This window comes from Desmodus rotundus, chromosome X, assembly GCF_022682495.2.
Source record: "Desmodus rotundus isolate HL8 chromosome X, HLdesRot8A.1, whole genome shotgun sequence".
NCBI classification, from domain to species: domain Eukaryota; kingdom Metazoa; phylum Chordata; class Mammalia; order Chiroptera; family Phyllostomidae; genus Desmodus; species Desmodus rotundus.
In genome coordinates this window covers 47,388,993-47,403,003 of record NC_071400.1, presented here as the reverse complement: position 1 = coordinate 47,403,003, position 14,011 = coordinate 47,388,993, and the positions used below count along the sequence as shown (strand labels likewise).

Sequence of the window (14,011 nt, the reverse complement as noted above, 5' to 3'; positions counted from 1 at the left end):
TTGCCTCTTGTGTGCCCCCTACTGGGTACCTGGCCTGCAAGCCAGGCATGTGCCCTGACTGGGAATCGAACTGGAGACCTTTTGGTTCACATGCTCAATCCACTGAGCCACACCAGCCAAGGGTCATTTTTTATTTTGTTGGGAGAATAGGTGCCTGCAGGTTTTTGTGGGTGGGAATGTCTGTTTGGTATCCTGTGGTCAGCCTTCGTCTCTGTCTCTAAAGTTGGCTCCTATCCCGACTGGGAGGACTGAGAGGTACAAATTTGTTAAGAACATGACTACAGCTTCTTGCATTTTCTTTCTAATTTTTATTGAGGTATAATTGACATACAACATTGTGTAAGTTTAATGTATACACTATGTTACTCTGTTACATTTGTATGTTGTAATATGATTACCACCATAACTTTAGCTAACATCTCCATCATGTCATATAACTATCATTTCTTTTTTGTGGTGAGGACATTTAAGATCTAGTCTCGTAGCAGTTTTGAAGAATAGAACATAGTATTGTCGACTACAGTCACTATGCTGTATATTAGATCTCCATAACTTACTTATCATCTTCTAGTTGAAAATTTGTACCCTTTAACAAGATGTCCACATTTCCCCTTATCCCCTAACCCCTAGTCACCACATTTTACTGTTTCCATGCCTTCAGCTTTTTAAGATTTCACATATAAGTGATATTGTACAATATTTGTCTTTCTCTGCCTGGCTTATCTCACTAAGTATAATGCCCTCAACGTCCATCTGTGTTGTTGCAAATGACAGGATTTCCTTCTTTCTTATTTCTGAACAGTACCCCTCTGTGTGTGTGTGTGCACCTCATCTTCTTTATCTGTTCATCAGTTGGCACGCACTTAGGTTGTTTTACTTTCTTAGCTATTTTGAACCAATGCTGCAATAAGCATGGGGGTTCAAACATCTTTTTGATACTCTGTTTTCATTTCCCTTGGATATATACCCAGAAGTGGGGTTGCTGAATCATATGGTAGATATATTTTTAGTATTTTGAGAAACCACCATTCTATTTTTCATAGCCGCTGCACCAATTCACATTCCCACCAACAGTACACAGTGGTTCCCATTTCTCCACATCCTCACCAACCCATATTATCTCTTGCCTCTTTGCTAATAGTTATCATAACAAGGGTGAGGCGCTATCTCATTGTGGTTTTGATTTGTGTTTCCCTGATGATTAGTGATGTTGAGTATCCTTTTTATCTACCTATTAGCCATCTGTATGTCTTCTTGGGAAAATGTCTGTTAGTTCCTCTGCTTATCTTTTAATCTTGCCATTTGTTCACAGAATTCGAAGTGCTGTTTCTCAGTTACTTTTACTTTTCCGAGCTCCTAGTAGCACTCCTTCTCATTAAGCACTCATCTCCAGTCACTCTTTGTTTTTCCTTTAGTACATGGCTCATCATGAGCTAACGTTCACAAATAGCACTTGAGGGGTTCTTTTCTTCTTGTCATTGTACCCATAAATGTTGTCTCTTATTGCAGATTGAAATCGTGAAAAATATACGTGTCTTCTTAAGAGAAAAAGAGGAAATCTGTAAGTATTTGTCCTTTAAAAATTCTAAACATGTATTTTTATCAGCTTTTGGAGAAAATTAACTGCTCATAATAACAGGCATCTTGACTCTTCTTATAGTGGAAGAATCCTGCCAGTATTTATGTTTGTGTTTAAAAAGGTAATATTTGGAAAAGTAATAGGAAAAAATTTTCCTGTGCAACTCCTAAGATTTAAACCATCTGTCACTCATTTATAAAGGGGGAAGTGATCATTAAAATCTAAATAAAATCTTTTCCTTGCGAAATAAAAAAATGGAGTAACGGATTGGAGTTCTAATCAACATGTGTCTTGGCAAGCTATTTAGCTTCCCTTTGTCTCAATTTCCTCATCTGTAAAATGGGCTTAATAGTAAGTGTTCAGTGAATGGTTCATTATTATTGATGAAGTTAAATCTGTAGTAGTGTACACTTTCCCACAATAAATTCAAGTTTATTGTAGTTACTATTTTTCTTAGACTATTTTAAACATACTTCTGATCTTCAAAAATTTAAGTGTTCGCACTATAGTTCACTGAGGCACTTGTTGTAGACAATAATAAAGAATAAAAGAAATATTTACAACAGAACACCTAAAATCAGAATCATAGTGTTTGAGTCTCGGACCTTGAAAATAACCTAGTCTAGTGTTTCTCAAACATTTATTTTTAGACCAATGCTGGTCAGTGAAGAGTTTTTATTTTTACTGGTCCATGGTAAAGTGCGGAGAATAAGGACAATGGGCCATGAATGTTTCAAAGCTAAGTTTTTCCCATTTAAAGGATTGCTTCTTATTACAAGATATATCCTTCTAATTTGGGGGCATTAAACATGTTCCATATTTTATGAAATAATTGTGATGGTAAGTGGTAGGGCTCTTTTTTTTTTTTTTTAAATGTTCCTGCCTGCCAAAAAGTCAACAGTTATATTTATTCCCCTCACCTTCCTTCTTTCTTTATAAATTTTTTACTGGTCTGTGGTATCTTCAAATCTGAATCTAACCTTTTCATTTTACAGATGAGGAAACAGACTGGGCGTTACTTGTTTCTGTCAGGTCTTACAGCTCAGTAAGCTGCTGAACCAGGATCAAAACCCTTTATACAGTGGTGCCTCTCTCGTATTTCTGGTCTTCTGAGAATTGCTGTCATTATAATAGATTATGAAGTTGAAACAGAAAATCTAGTAGTTTGTATGTGCTCATGACTAATTTTGAATTCCAGGTATAAGGAAATCTGAAAGACTTAGTGTTCTTGTATTGCTAAGTACTAAATTCTACTGATTAGCCTTTATTAGAAAAATCTTAAACATGGTCTTAAAAATAAAAACCAAATATTTTTATCAGCAGGCCAGAATTAACTCTTTCTGAATTCAGCTATTTCGGCAGCATGCTACCTCATGATTGACAAAGGAGGTGCAATACCAATAAAGTTAGTGTTCCCTTTGGGAAAGAAAAGATGGTGCCTTTATGAGGGCCATGGTATTCAGGCTTCTAAAGTTAACTTATTTACCCACAGAGAATCTTCCTGCTTCCTCATGTGTTCTCTCTCTCATATACACACACATACAAACACACACCCTACACAGATAGATAAACACATATAACAGTTGGCCTGAAGCCCATCTACATGTATAAGAAAAAACTACCAAGGTAAAGAGTAAGAGTTAGCAGAAGCATTAGCAGGAACATCTGGCCAGTGTTTTCAGGAGTTTATAGCCACTTTGGAGTGTCTGTGACACTTTAGAGACTCCATGGGTACAGCTTTACCTTGGCTATCCCAGAATACACTTCAAGACAAAAACAACTAATTCCTTTATCTCCCTTACCTGTCTTACCTTAGTGAAGCACATCTAGGCCAGGTAAACAAATAAACATGAAAAAAGAGAAGAGAATGGAAAATATCTCCCCATCCTTAACATGGAGACATTACCTCTAGGAGTCCTTTTTCATGGCTACTTATATTTGGCTTCATGTGGCTTCCTTCTTTAGTTAAGAATTCTCTTGCCCCAATAAGTTTAATTAAAATAGAATTTTTTAATTTCTGAAACATCAAACATACCCATAATGAAGTGTTAAGAATAAGAATACATTTTGAGTTATCTTCAGCCTTTGGAATATCTGTTCTTCTTTACTAGTGGTAATATTTGAGAATTGACTTAATGGCCATAAGATTTGGATCTTCAACAGATTTATCAGTCTTTGTGTTCTTTTATTAGTCTCATTTATAAGGAGTATTTAATAGTGAAGAACAGAGTAAACATTTTTTTTTTTTAACCATGATACAGTTTCACATTCTGGTGGCCAAGTAGCTGACTTTCTCATTTTAGTGACTTACTAGGTCATTTTGTAGGAAATGGTTTAAGAATATGTGGTTGTATGATTTTTAACAGTATTGAGGACCGGGAAAAAACATTAACAAAAAGATAACCTATTAAACTGGTTCCTCCTCTAGCAAATGCAGAGGATAGGTCATGTGACACAAAGATAGAGTTGCATAAATTCTCTCTGTAACACAAAGATACTCCCTGTGGTAAGTATTACTCCTAGTGAGAGACTGTTTTTTGAACTCGTACTCATGGCTGGCAGCCCACAGTGACATTACTGCATTGTAATAAATAGGTAAGATGACAGGAGGCGGATGTAGTCTGCAAACTAGTCCTACCTCACCCACGGGGGATCCATTCCAAGACCCCCCTGGATGTCTGAAACTGCAGGTAGTAACAAACCTATGAATACTATTTGTACTATATATATATCCATAGTACTGATAAAGTTTAATTTATCAGTTAGACACAGTAAGAGATTAACAACAATACCTAATAATAAAATAGAACAATTATAACAATAAAATAAGTGTTACTCGAACACGAGCACGGATACTGTGACAGTAGTTCTGATGACCGAAATGGCTAAAAGGTGGCGAATGGGTGGGGAATGTATACAGCTTAATATGTTGGACAAAGGGATGATTGACATCCTGGCTGGGATGGAGCAAGAAGGTGTGAGATTTTGTCACACTATTTAGAATGGTGCACAGTTTAAAACTTACACATTGTTTATTTCTAGAATTCTCCATTTAATATTTTCAGACCATAGTTGACCGTGGCTAACTGAAGCTGCAGAAGGTGAAACCACAGATGAGGGAGGACTACTATATATTCATCACTGGGACAAACACATTTATTATAACAGTGAGTTAATTTTAAAAGTCAAGTTCTGTAACACTTCTTTTATTTATTTTTAGAGAGGGGGAAAGGGAAGGAGAAAGAGAGGGAGAGAAACATCAATGTGTGGTTGCCTCTCACACACCCCTACTGGGGACAAGGCCCGCAACCCAGGCATGTGCCCTGGCTGGGAATTGAACTGGCGACCCTTTGGTTTGCAGGCTCATGCTCAATCCACTGAGCCACACCAGCCAGGGCCTGCAACAATTATTTTTGATTAGCATGTTAAAATCATTAACTGTGTTCCCCTAGAGAAAAAGACCTAAAATGGAAGACTTTTACTAAATGGAAGACTTTACAAACAAAATTAAAGTCTACACCACGGCACAATAGTCCATCTTAATTTAGCAGCAAGATTTTGTCTACAGGGACTTTTAGCAGTTACTCCTCAGTAGCAGCTGTCGGACACTGCAGTTGTCATCGTGCTGTCTGTCCCCCTTCTATAGCATTGCGTCCTTTATATTTCTCTCCCAACATGCAAATCCTAAAACTTAGTTTTCCCCCTTTTCATGATGTCTGATACAGGTGGATTGTAATATCATGCTTTGTCAGTAGGTACCACTTCTAGCATGATTTGTCCTCAAAATTCCTTAAATATAAGCTTTAGATTAAATTATATACAATTAACTCCTGACTTTAGACAGCTGCATATTTAAAAATCATGTGTGATCTCTGGAATAAAGAAATAGATATACACAGTGTACATCAAGTGTATAGGCAGTAACACTGGCTCCTACATATCCTGATTTCAACACAAACAGAAAGGATTACAACTGTACCTTTCTGTGACCTAGAAAAAACATTATCAGATGCATGCTGGGGATTTTCTTAAAGGCATTTTGGGAGGGAACTTGTGCTAGAGCAGGAAAGAGCATCTTCAACATGGCAGCAGAGGTGCTTGCTTTGCTGGGAAAAGCTGGGAAGAAGCTGGCAAAATGGCACCTTCAGCAGTTAATGCCTCTTCAGGTGATGAAGGAAACAGGTTTGGCTAATCTTGTTAGTGAGAAGCAGCCAAGTGTCAGCCATACTCGTGAGACACGTCTAGTGAAAATAGCTGGGCACAGGTGCAATGTGTTGGTATAGGGCATCTACTATTTACCCTAGGTTTTTGTTTTCAGTTTTCAAGTGTATTTATTGTAATTATTATAACATAATAAATATACTTACTATGATTTTCAAATTTACTTATTGTAATTACTGAGTTTATAGATTTATTGTACAAGCTATTTCATGTTGATTAGATCAGCCTACCAGTTTGAGTCAGATGAAACGTTGAAGGGTCAGACTGAAGCGTATTTCACCTTATAATTCAGTCTTGTAGACTGATGAGAAGATATCCTCCTAGCTACCCTAATGCCTTTTATTTTCTTAAAATACTAAGTTTTTAAGTTTTAATATTAATATAAAGTTAATTATATTGTAATATAGCTCCTGTAAGTTTGATTTTATTAACCAAATGCAGCCATTCTTTTTTTTTAACATAGTATTTGAGCTTTGTCCTGTATGTTTTAAAATCATTTGGAACTTTTTAATAGTGTGTGAAAGAAAATAGGATTTTTAAAAAAGCACTCCACCCATTACAAAACCCTTGGTGGTGCAACATGTATGTAGAAATATGGTGCAACAGGTATGGTTATCTCTTTAATCTCTTGAAACTTTTATAATTGTTTTCTGATTTAATATTTAGTAGATACAGCTCATCTTTTTCAGAAGGCAATTATCTCTTTATCATTTACCCTTAAATGATGTGCGACTTGAACAATGTATGTCTTAAAGTAGCACTTACATAGTTAATCACCGATTTTCAAATTGATAATTTTTTTTACATTTTTATAAGCTTTTAGGTCAAGGACAGATTAGTTTAATTTGTCCTTAATGCGTGTTTTAACTTGGCAGATGCATGGAACCTTGCTTGGTTTAGTCCATTTTCTAAAACTTCTGAAAAAATTGTAGTGGCCTTATATGATTTCAGTCTATTAGTTTTTCTCTTTCATACTTAAATTGATGATGCGTCTGTCACATGCTTCTGGGGATGATTTCTTTTTTTAAATTTGGACTTTAATCATTATATAGTATTTGTTTCCTTTGTATACTAGTGCTTCATGTATCACTAATGCTTTTTATGTTTAGCCTAACTATATCAGAACGTTTGAAGTAACTGGAATGAAATACTTACCATTAAACTTGGCCTCAAAACAAACAAACAAAAAAAATTGCAAATGATTTTTCACTGAAACTCCTAGGGATTATTTTCCGCTATAAAAATGCATTTGTATGTCGGGCACATCAGTGCTCAAAATTGTTTCCAGTTTCTTTATATACAAAGTTTGTCACTCTCAACAATTTAGGCTAAACCAGTATGACTAGCATCATAGACAGTGCCGCCGAAAGCATGGATTTTAAAATCACACAGACCTGGGTCAAAAATCCCTACTTAGCCATGTTATCTTGGGCAAATTATTTAATCTCTCTGGGACTATTACATCAGCAGTAAAATGAGAATACTACCTTAAAGGGGCTTTCTGAGGGATTAAATGAAATAATGTATCTAAAGGATTGAACATAGTGCCTATCCCATAGTAAATGCTCAACAATTGATTATTAGTATGCTTTTCATATGGAATAGTAAACATTAACACGAACACTCATCTTTTCCGTGACCGAAGGTGATGTCCTGTCCTTTTCCAGCTCATATAGAAATAAATGTATTACTTCATTGCAAGGAAGCACAACTCGGAGTTCATGGACTACCATGGTGGGCCAGTGGTGTCACTCTCCATACCTGGAAGGCACACAAAAAAGCACATATTACAAACTATCGCCCTTGTGCTTCTATTACGCCAATCTTTCTCTCTGTGCAACACTTTGTTTGATTTTATATTTTCAATAAGCAACTAAAAACATGTTCCAATTTATTTTAAGTACCAGGGATTTTAAGAGTACATTTCATGGACATGTGATTTCTTTTTTTTTTCCCCACTGTTTTATTTATTTTTTAAAAATGTTATTGTTGTTCAAGTACAGTTCTCTGCCTTTCCCCCCACCCCAGCCTAACCCCCAGCCCTCCCCACCTCCCTCCCATTTCCACCCCCCCATTATTGTTCATGTGTCCATTATAATTGTTCCTACAAACCCTTCACCCCTTTCCCCTGAAATTCCCTCCCCTCTCCCCTTTCTGGTCACTGTCAGCCTGTTCTCAATTTCAGTGTCTTTTGTTATATTTTGCTTGCTTGTTTGTTTTGTTGATTAGGTTCCTGTTAAATGTGAGATCATATGGTATTTGTATTTCACCGCCTGGCTTATTTCGCTTAGCATGATGCTCTCCAGTTCCATCCATGCTGTCGCAAAGGGTATAAGCTCCTTCTTTCTCTCTGCTGCATAGAATTCCATTGTGTAAATGTACCATAGTTTTTGATCCACTCTTTTGCTGAGCAAAAGACCTCAGGCACGTAGGTTGCTTTAAGTACTTGGCTATTGTAAATTGTGCTGCTATGAACATTGGGGTGCATAGGTTCTTTTGGACTGGTGTTTCAGGGTTCTTAGGATATAATCCTAGCACTGGAATTGCCACGTCAAAAGGCAGATCCATTTTTAGTTTTCTGAGGAAATTCCATACTGTTTTCCACAGTGGCCTCACCAGTCTGCATTCCCACCAACAGTGCACTAGGGTTCCCTTTTCTCCACAACCTCTCCAACACTTGTTGTGTGTTGATTTGTTTATAATGGCCATGCTGACTGGTGTGAGGTGGTATCTCATTGTGGTTTTAATTTGCATCTCTCTGATACCTAGCGATACTGAGCATCTTTTCATATGTGTCTGGGCCCTCTGTATGTCCTCCTTGGAGAAGTGTCTGTTCAAGTCCTTTACCCACTTTTTAATTGGGTTGCTTGTCTTCTTAGAGTGGAGTCGTGTGAGTTCTCTCTATATTTTGGAGATGAAACCCATGTCTGAGGTATCATTGGCCAATATGTTTTCCCATATGGTTGGTTCTCTTTTTACTTTAATGCTGTTTTCTTTAGTCATGCAGAAGCCTTTTATTTTGATGAGGTCCCATTTGTTTATTCTTTCCTTTATGTCCCTTGCTTTAGGGGGACGTGTCTGTGAGGATGTTGCTGTGTGGGATGTCTGAGATTTTCCTGCCAATGTTTTCCTCTAGGACTTTTATGGTGTTATGACTTATATTTAAGTCTTGCATCCACCTTGAATTTATTTTTGCAAATGGTGTAAGTTGGTGCCCAAATTTCATTTTTTTTTGCAGGTAGCTGTCCAGATCCCTCAACACCATTTGTTGAAGAGGCTATTTTTACTCCATTTTATACCGCTGTCCCCTTTGTCGAAAATTAATTGACCATAGAGACTTGGGTTCATTTCTGGGCTCTCTGTTCTGCTGCATTGGTCTATCTGTCTGTTTTTATGCCAGTACCAGGCTGTTTTGATTACAGTGGCCTTGTAATACAGTTTGGTATCGGGTATGTGATCCCTCCTACTTTGTTCTTTTCTCTCAAAATTGCAGCAGCTATTTGGGGTCATTTATGGTTCCATATAAATTTTTGAAATGTTTGTTCTATATCTGTGAAATATGTCATAGGTACTTTAATAGATATTGCATTGAATCTATAAATTGCTTTGGGTAGTATGGACATTTTGATGATGCTAATTCTTTCGATCCATGAACACGGTATATGTTTCCATTTGTTTGTGTCTTCCTTGATTTCTTTCTTCAGTGTTCTGTAGTGTTCTGTGTACAGGTCTTTTACCTCCTTGGTTAGGTTTATTCCTAGGTATTTTATTTTTCTTGTTGCTATATCAAATGGGATTTTTTTTCCCAGAGTTCTGCTTCTGATGTTTCATTGTTGATATAAAAAATGCCTTTGGTTTCTGGATATTGACTTTGTATCCCGCTGTTTTGCCAAATTCATTTATTAGGTCGAGCAGTTTTTTGGCGGAGTGTATAGGATTTTCTATGTACACTATCATGTCATCTGCAAATAAAGAGAGTTTTATTACTTCCTTTCCAATTTGGATGCTTTTTTATTTCTTCTTCTTGTCTGATTGCTATGGTTAGGACTTCCAGTACTATGTTGAATAAGAGAGATGAAAGAAGACATCCCTGTCTTGTTCCCAATCTTAAGGGGAACACTTGTAGTTTTTGAGTATGATGCTGGCAGTGGGTTTGTCATATATGGCCTTTATTATGTGTAGGTATATTCCCTCTATTCCCACTTTGCTGAGAGTTTTTATGTTGAATGGGTGCTGGATTTTATCAAATGATTTTTCTAAATCTGTTGATATGATCATGTGGTTTTTATCCTATATTTTTTTTATTTGGTGAATCACATTTATTGATTTGTGAATGTTGTACCAACTTTGCATTCCTGGAATAAATCCCAATCATTTTAGTGTAGTTTGTATTTGATGCATTGCTGTATTCAGTTTGCTAATATTTTGTAGAGGATTTTAGCATCTATATTCTTCAGGGATATTGGCCTATAATTTTATTTCTTTGTAGTGTCTTTATCTGGTTTTGGAATTAGGATAATGCTGGCCTCGTAAAAAGAGTTTGGGAGCCTTCCCTCTTGAAATTTGTGAAATAGTTGAGAAGGGCAGGTGTTAGTTCTCAGAATGTAAAATTCACCTGTGAAGCCATCTGGTGCAGGGCTTTTGTTTATTAGGCATTTTTTGATTACTGCTTCAGTTTCACTAGGTGTAATCTGCCCATTCAGATTCTCTGATTCTTATTTTTGGAAGATTGTATGTTTCTAGGAATTTATCCATTTTGTCCAGGTTGTCCAGTTTGTTGGCATATAGCTGTTCATAATATTTTCTTACAATCCTTTGTATTTCTTTGGTGTCATTTGTTATTTCCCCTGTGTCATTTTTGATTTTATTTATTTAGGTCCTTTCTCTTTTTGCTTGATGATTTTGATTAAAGGTTTGTCTATCTTTTTCAAAGAACCAGCCCTTGGATTCATTGACCTTTTATATCATTTTTTAAGACTCTATTTCACTTATTTCTACTTTGATCTTAATTATTTCCTTCTTCTATTCACATCGGGCTTCGTTGCTCCTTTTCAAATTTCGTTAAATGTAAAGTTAGATTGTTCATGTGAGATTTTTCTTGTTTTTTTTTTTTTTTTTTTTTTTTTTTTTCTTGAAATAGGCTTGTAATGCTATGAATTTCCCTCTTAGGATTGCTTTCCCAGTGTCCCACATGTTTTGGGTTGTTGTGTCCTCATTTTCATTTGTTTCAAGGTATCTTTTGGTTTATTTCTTGATCTCAATGTTGACCCATTCATTGTTTAATAACATGTTATTTAGCTTCCATGTCTTTGCATGTTTTTCAGTGTTCTTCTTGTGATTGATTTCTAGGTTCATAGCATTGTGGTCAGAGAAGGTGCTTGATATGATTTCAATCTTCTTAAATTTATCAACTTGTTTTGTGTCCTAACATGTGGTCTATCCTTGAAAATGTTCCATGTGCACTTGAAAAATATGTATATTCTGCTGCTTTGAGGTGAAGTGCTCTGAAGATATCAGTTAAGTCCATTTGATCTAGTGTGAATTTAAGGCTGCTGTCTCCTTGTTGATTTTCTGCCTGGAAGATCTATCCATTGAAGTCAGTGGAGTGTTAAAATCCCCAATTATGACTGTATTTCTGTTGATGTCTCCTTTTATGTCCATTATGATTTGCTTTACATAGTTAGGTGCTCTCTGATGGGTGGGTAAATGTTTACCAGAGTTTATCCTCTTGTTGGATTGCTCCCTTTATCATTATGTAGTGTCCTTCTTTGTCTCCTACTATAGCCTTGGTTTTAAACTCTGTTTTGTCAGATACAAGTACTGCTACTGCAGCTTTTTTTTCTTTCCCATTTGCATGAAATATCTTTTTCCATTCCCTTCACTTTTAGTCTGTTTATATCTTTCAATATGAGATGGGTATCTTGGAGGTAGCATATATAGCGTGGTACTGGCACAAAAACAGACACATAGTTCAGTGGAACAGAATAGAGAGCCCTGAAATAAGCCTACACCTTAATATTTAATTAGTATTCAACAGAGGAAGACAGCACATACAATGGGCTAAAGATAGTTTATTCATAAAATGGTGTTGGAAAAAATTGGACAGATACGTGCAGAAAAATGAAACTAGATTACCTTCTTATACCACACACAAGAATAAATTCAAAATGGATCAAAGACGTAAATGTTAGACCCCAAAACATAAAAATCCCAGAAGAAAACATAGGCAGCAAAATCTTGGATGTTGCTCGTAGCGTTTTCTTATGAGATATGTCTCCCCAGGCAAGGGAAACCAAAGAAAAAATAAACAAATGGTACTACATCAAACCAAAAAGATTTTTCACAGCAAAGGAATTCATCAACAAAATAAAGAGACAATCTACAGAATGGGAGAACATATTCACCGAAACATCTGATAAGAGGTCAATATCCAAGATTTATAAAGTACTTACAAAACTCAATACCAAAAAAACAAACAACCCAATTAAAAAGTCGGCAAAGGACCTGAATGAACACTTCTCCAAAGAGGACATACAGATGGCCAGTAGACATATGAAAAGATGCTCAATGTCACTAATCGTCAGCGAAATGCAAACTAAAACCACAATGGGATCCCATTTCACACCTGTGAGAATGGCTTATCAATAAATCAAAAAATAAGTGCCCGTGAGGATGTGGAGAAAGGGGAACCCTTTTGCACTGTTGGTGGGAATGCAGATTGGTGCAGCCACTGTGGAAAGCAGTATGGAGATACCTCAAAAAATTAAAAACGGAAATGCCTTTTGACCCAATGATCTCACTTCTGAGAATATATCGGAAGAAACTCAAAACACTAATTGGAAAGAACATAAGCACTCCTATGTTCTTTGCAGTGTTATTTACAATAGCCAAGAAATGGAAGCAACCCAAGTGTCCATCAATAGATGAGTGGATCAAACAACTGTGGAATATTTACACAATGGAATATTACTGGATCTTAAAAAAGAAGAAAATTTTACCTTTTGCAACAGTATGGAAGGACCTGGAGAACATAATGCTAACTGAAATAAGCCAGTCAAAGACTAAAACCATATGATTTCTTTCATATGTGCTCATTTCCCTCATAATGAACAAACTGAACTAACAAGGGAAATGGGGACAGACTGATAGATGGAGAGAAGGATGACAGCTAGTAGGTAGGGGGAGGTTGAGGTGGAGGGATTCAGCCACAAGGTAAAAGGACTCATGGACGTGGACAACAGTGTGGTGATTGCTGGGTGGAGGGGGGCATAAAGGGACTAATTGGCAGTGGAAAAAATACAGTAAAAAAGAATATGCAAAACTAAGGAGAATGTGCAAAACTGTAAATTAATGAAAGGTAAAGAAAAAGTAGCCCATTATAATGGTAATTATAATGGAATGATTTAGTAGAGCAGGAAACATTAATGAGGCAGGAGAGTGAAGAAAGAATAAGTAGAGCAGCACCTGTTGGATTTTATAGACAAGGTGGCCTGCATGAGTGAAGGGGTTGGCCTTACCTGGGAGTATCAATTCATCCATAATCACAGGAGTGAAAAGTGCATGTGACCACTTATGTTAGTAGATGGGTAGATACAGTGGCAGGTGGTTGGATTTTGTGGAATTTCTCTTCAGACTTTTTCAGTTTTCTCAGCAATATTTTGTAAGTTAGGTTAGCAGTTAAGAATGAGGATGAAGCGGGGGGCGGATATTGGTGGTCTGGGCAGAGAGGAGAAGGCATGAGACCCTGGCAAGTGGGCAGTGCATGGACTAGTGCAGTGCACTGTGCCCCACTTGAGGGTGGAATCACAGATTTAAAGGGGGATAGTCAGGTTTTTCTCCAGCCAAATTTGGTTATGTGAATAAAAGTGCTGATTTGTTGGGGAACTGAGCTTAACCAAGTCGTGATTTAGCCAAGGAAGTACAACAAGGTAAGAGAGAGACAAGAGTGTTGAGAGTTGGAGGTCTGTCCAGAAAAAGTCCAGCCATTGTTAATATAACGAGAATGGTTTATGTGACATTGATGTAACCTGGTAGCCAAGGAGAGTAGACTGGAATGAGCATGTGTGAACAATGATGACTTCACTGTACCAGTCAGTGGGGGTGGTAGATGCTGTTGAGTGAGCATGTGTACTGTGTGGCCATCCCATTCAAAATGACTGAGCAAGTAGAGCAACGAATCTGCATCAAATTTTACATTAAGCTTGAACATTC

The 14,011-nt window shown here is 36.8% G+C and overlaps 1 protein-coding gene across 11 annotated transcripts in view; it reads left to right on the top strand.

The window, feature by feature from the left end:
* ACSL4 (acyl-CoA synthetase long chain family member 4) overlaps positions 1 to 14,011 on the top strand; it is a 100,423-nt gene that overhangs the window by 36,057 nt on the left and 50,355 nt on the right. For 6 of the 11 annotated variants that reach the window (XM_053917084.2, XM_053917083.2, XM_053917080.2 and 3 more), the window contains one exon: positions 1,510 to 1,561. The exons of 1 other annotated variant lie outside the window; for it this stretch is intronic. Coding sequence is in view for 4 of the 10 variants with exons in the window: in XM_053917082.2 (XP_053773057.1) it covers positions 4,693 to 4,746 (54 nt within the window). In the remaining 6 variants the exon portion in view is untranslated. Of the gene's footprint in view, positions 1 to 1,509; positions 1,562 to 4,621; positions 4,747 to 14,011 lie in introns of all 11 variants that reach the window. 4 more of the 11 variants (XM_053917082.2, XM_053917081.2, XM_053917077.2 and 1 more) reach the window with 2 other exon arrangements.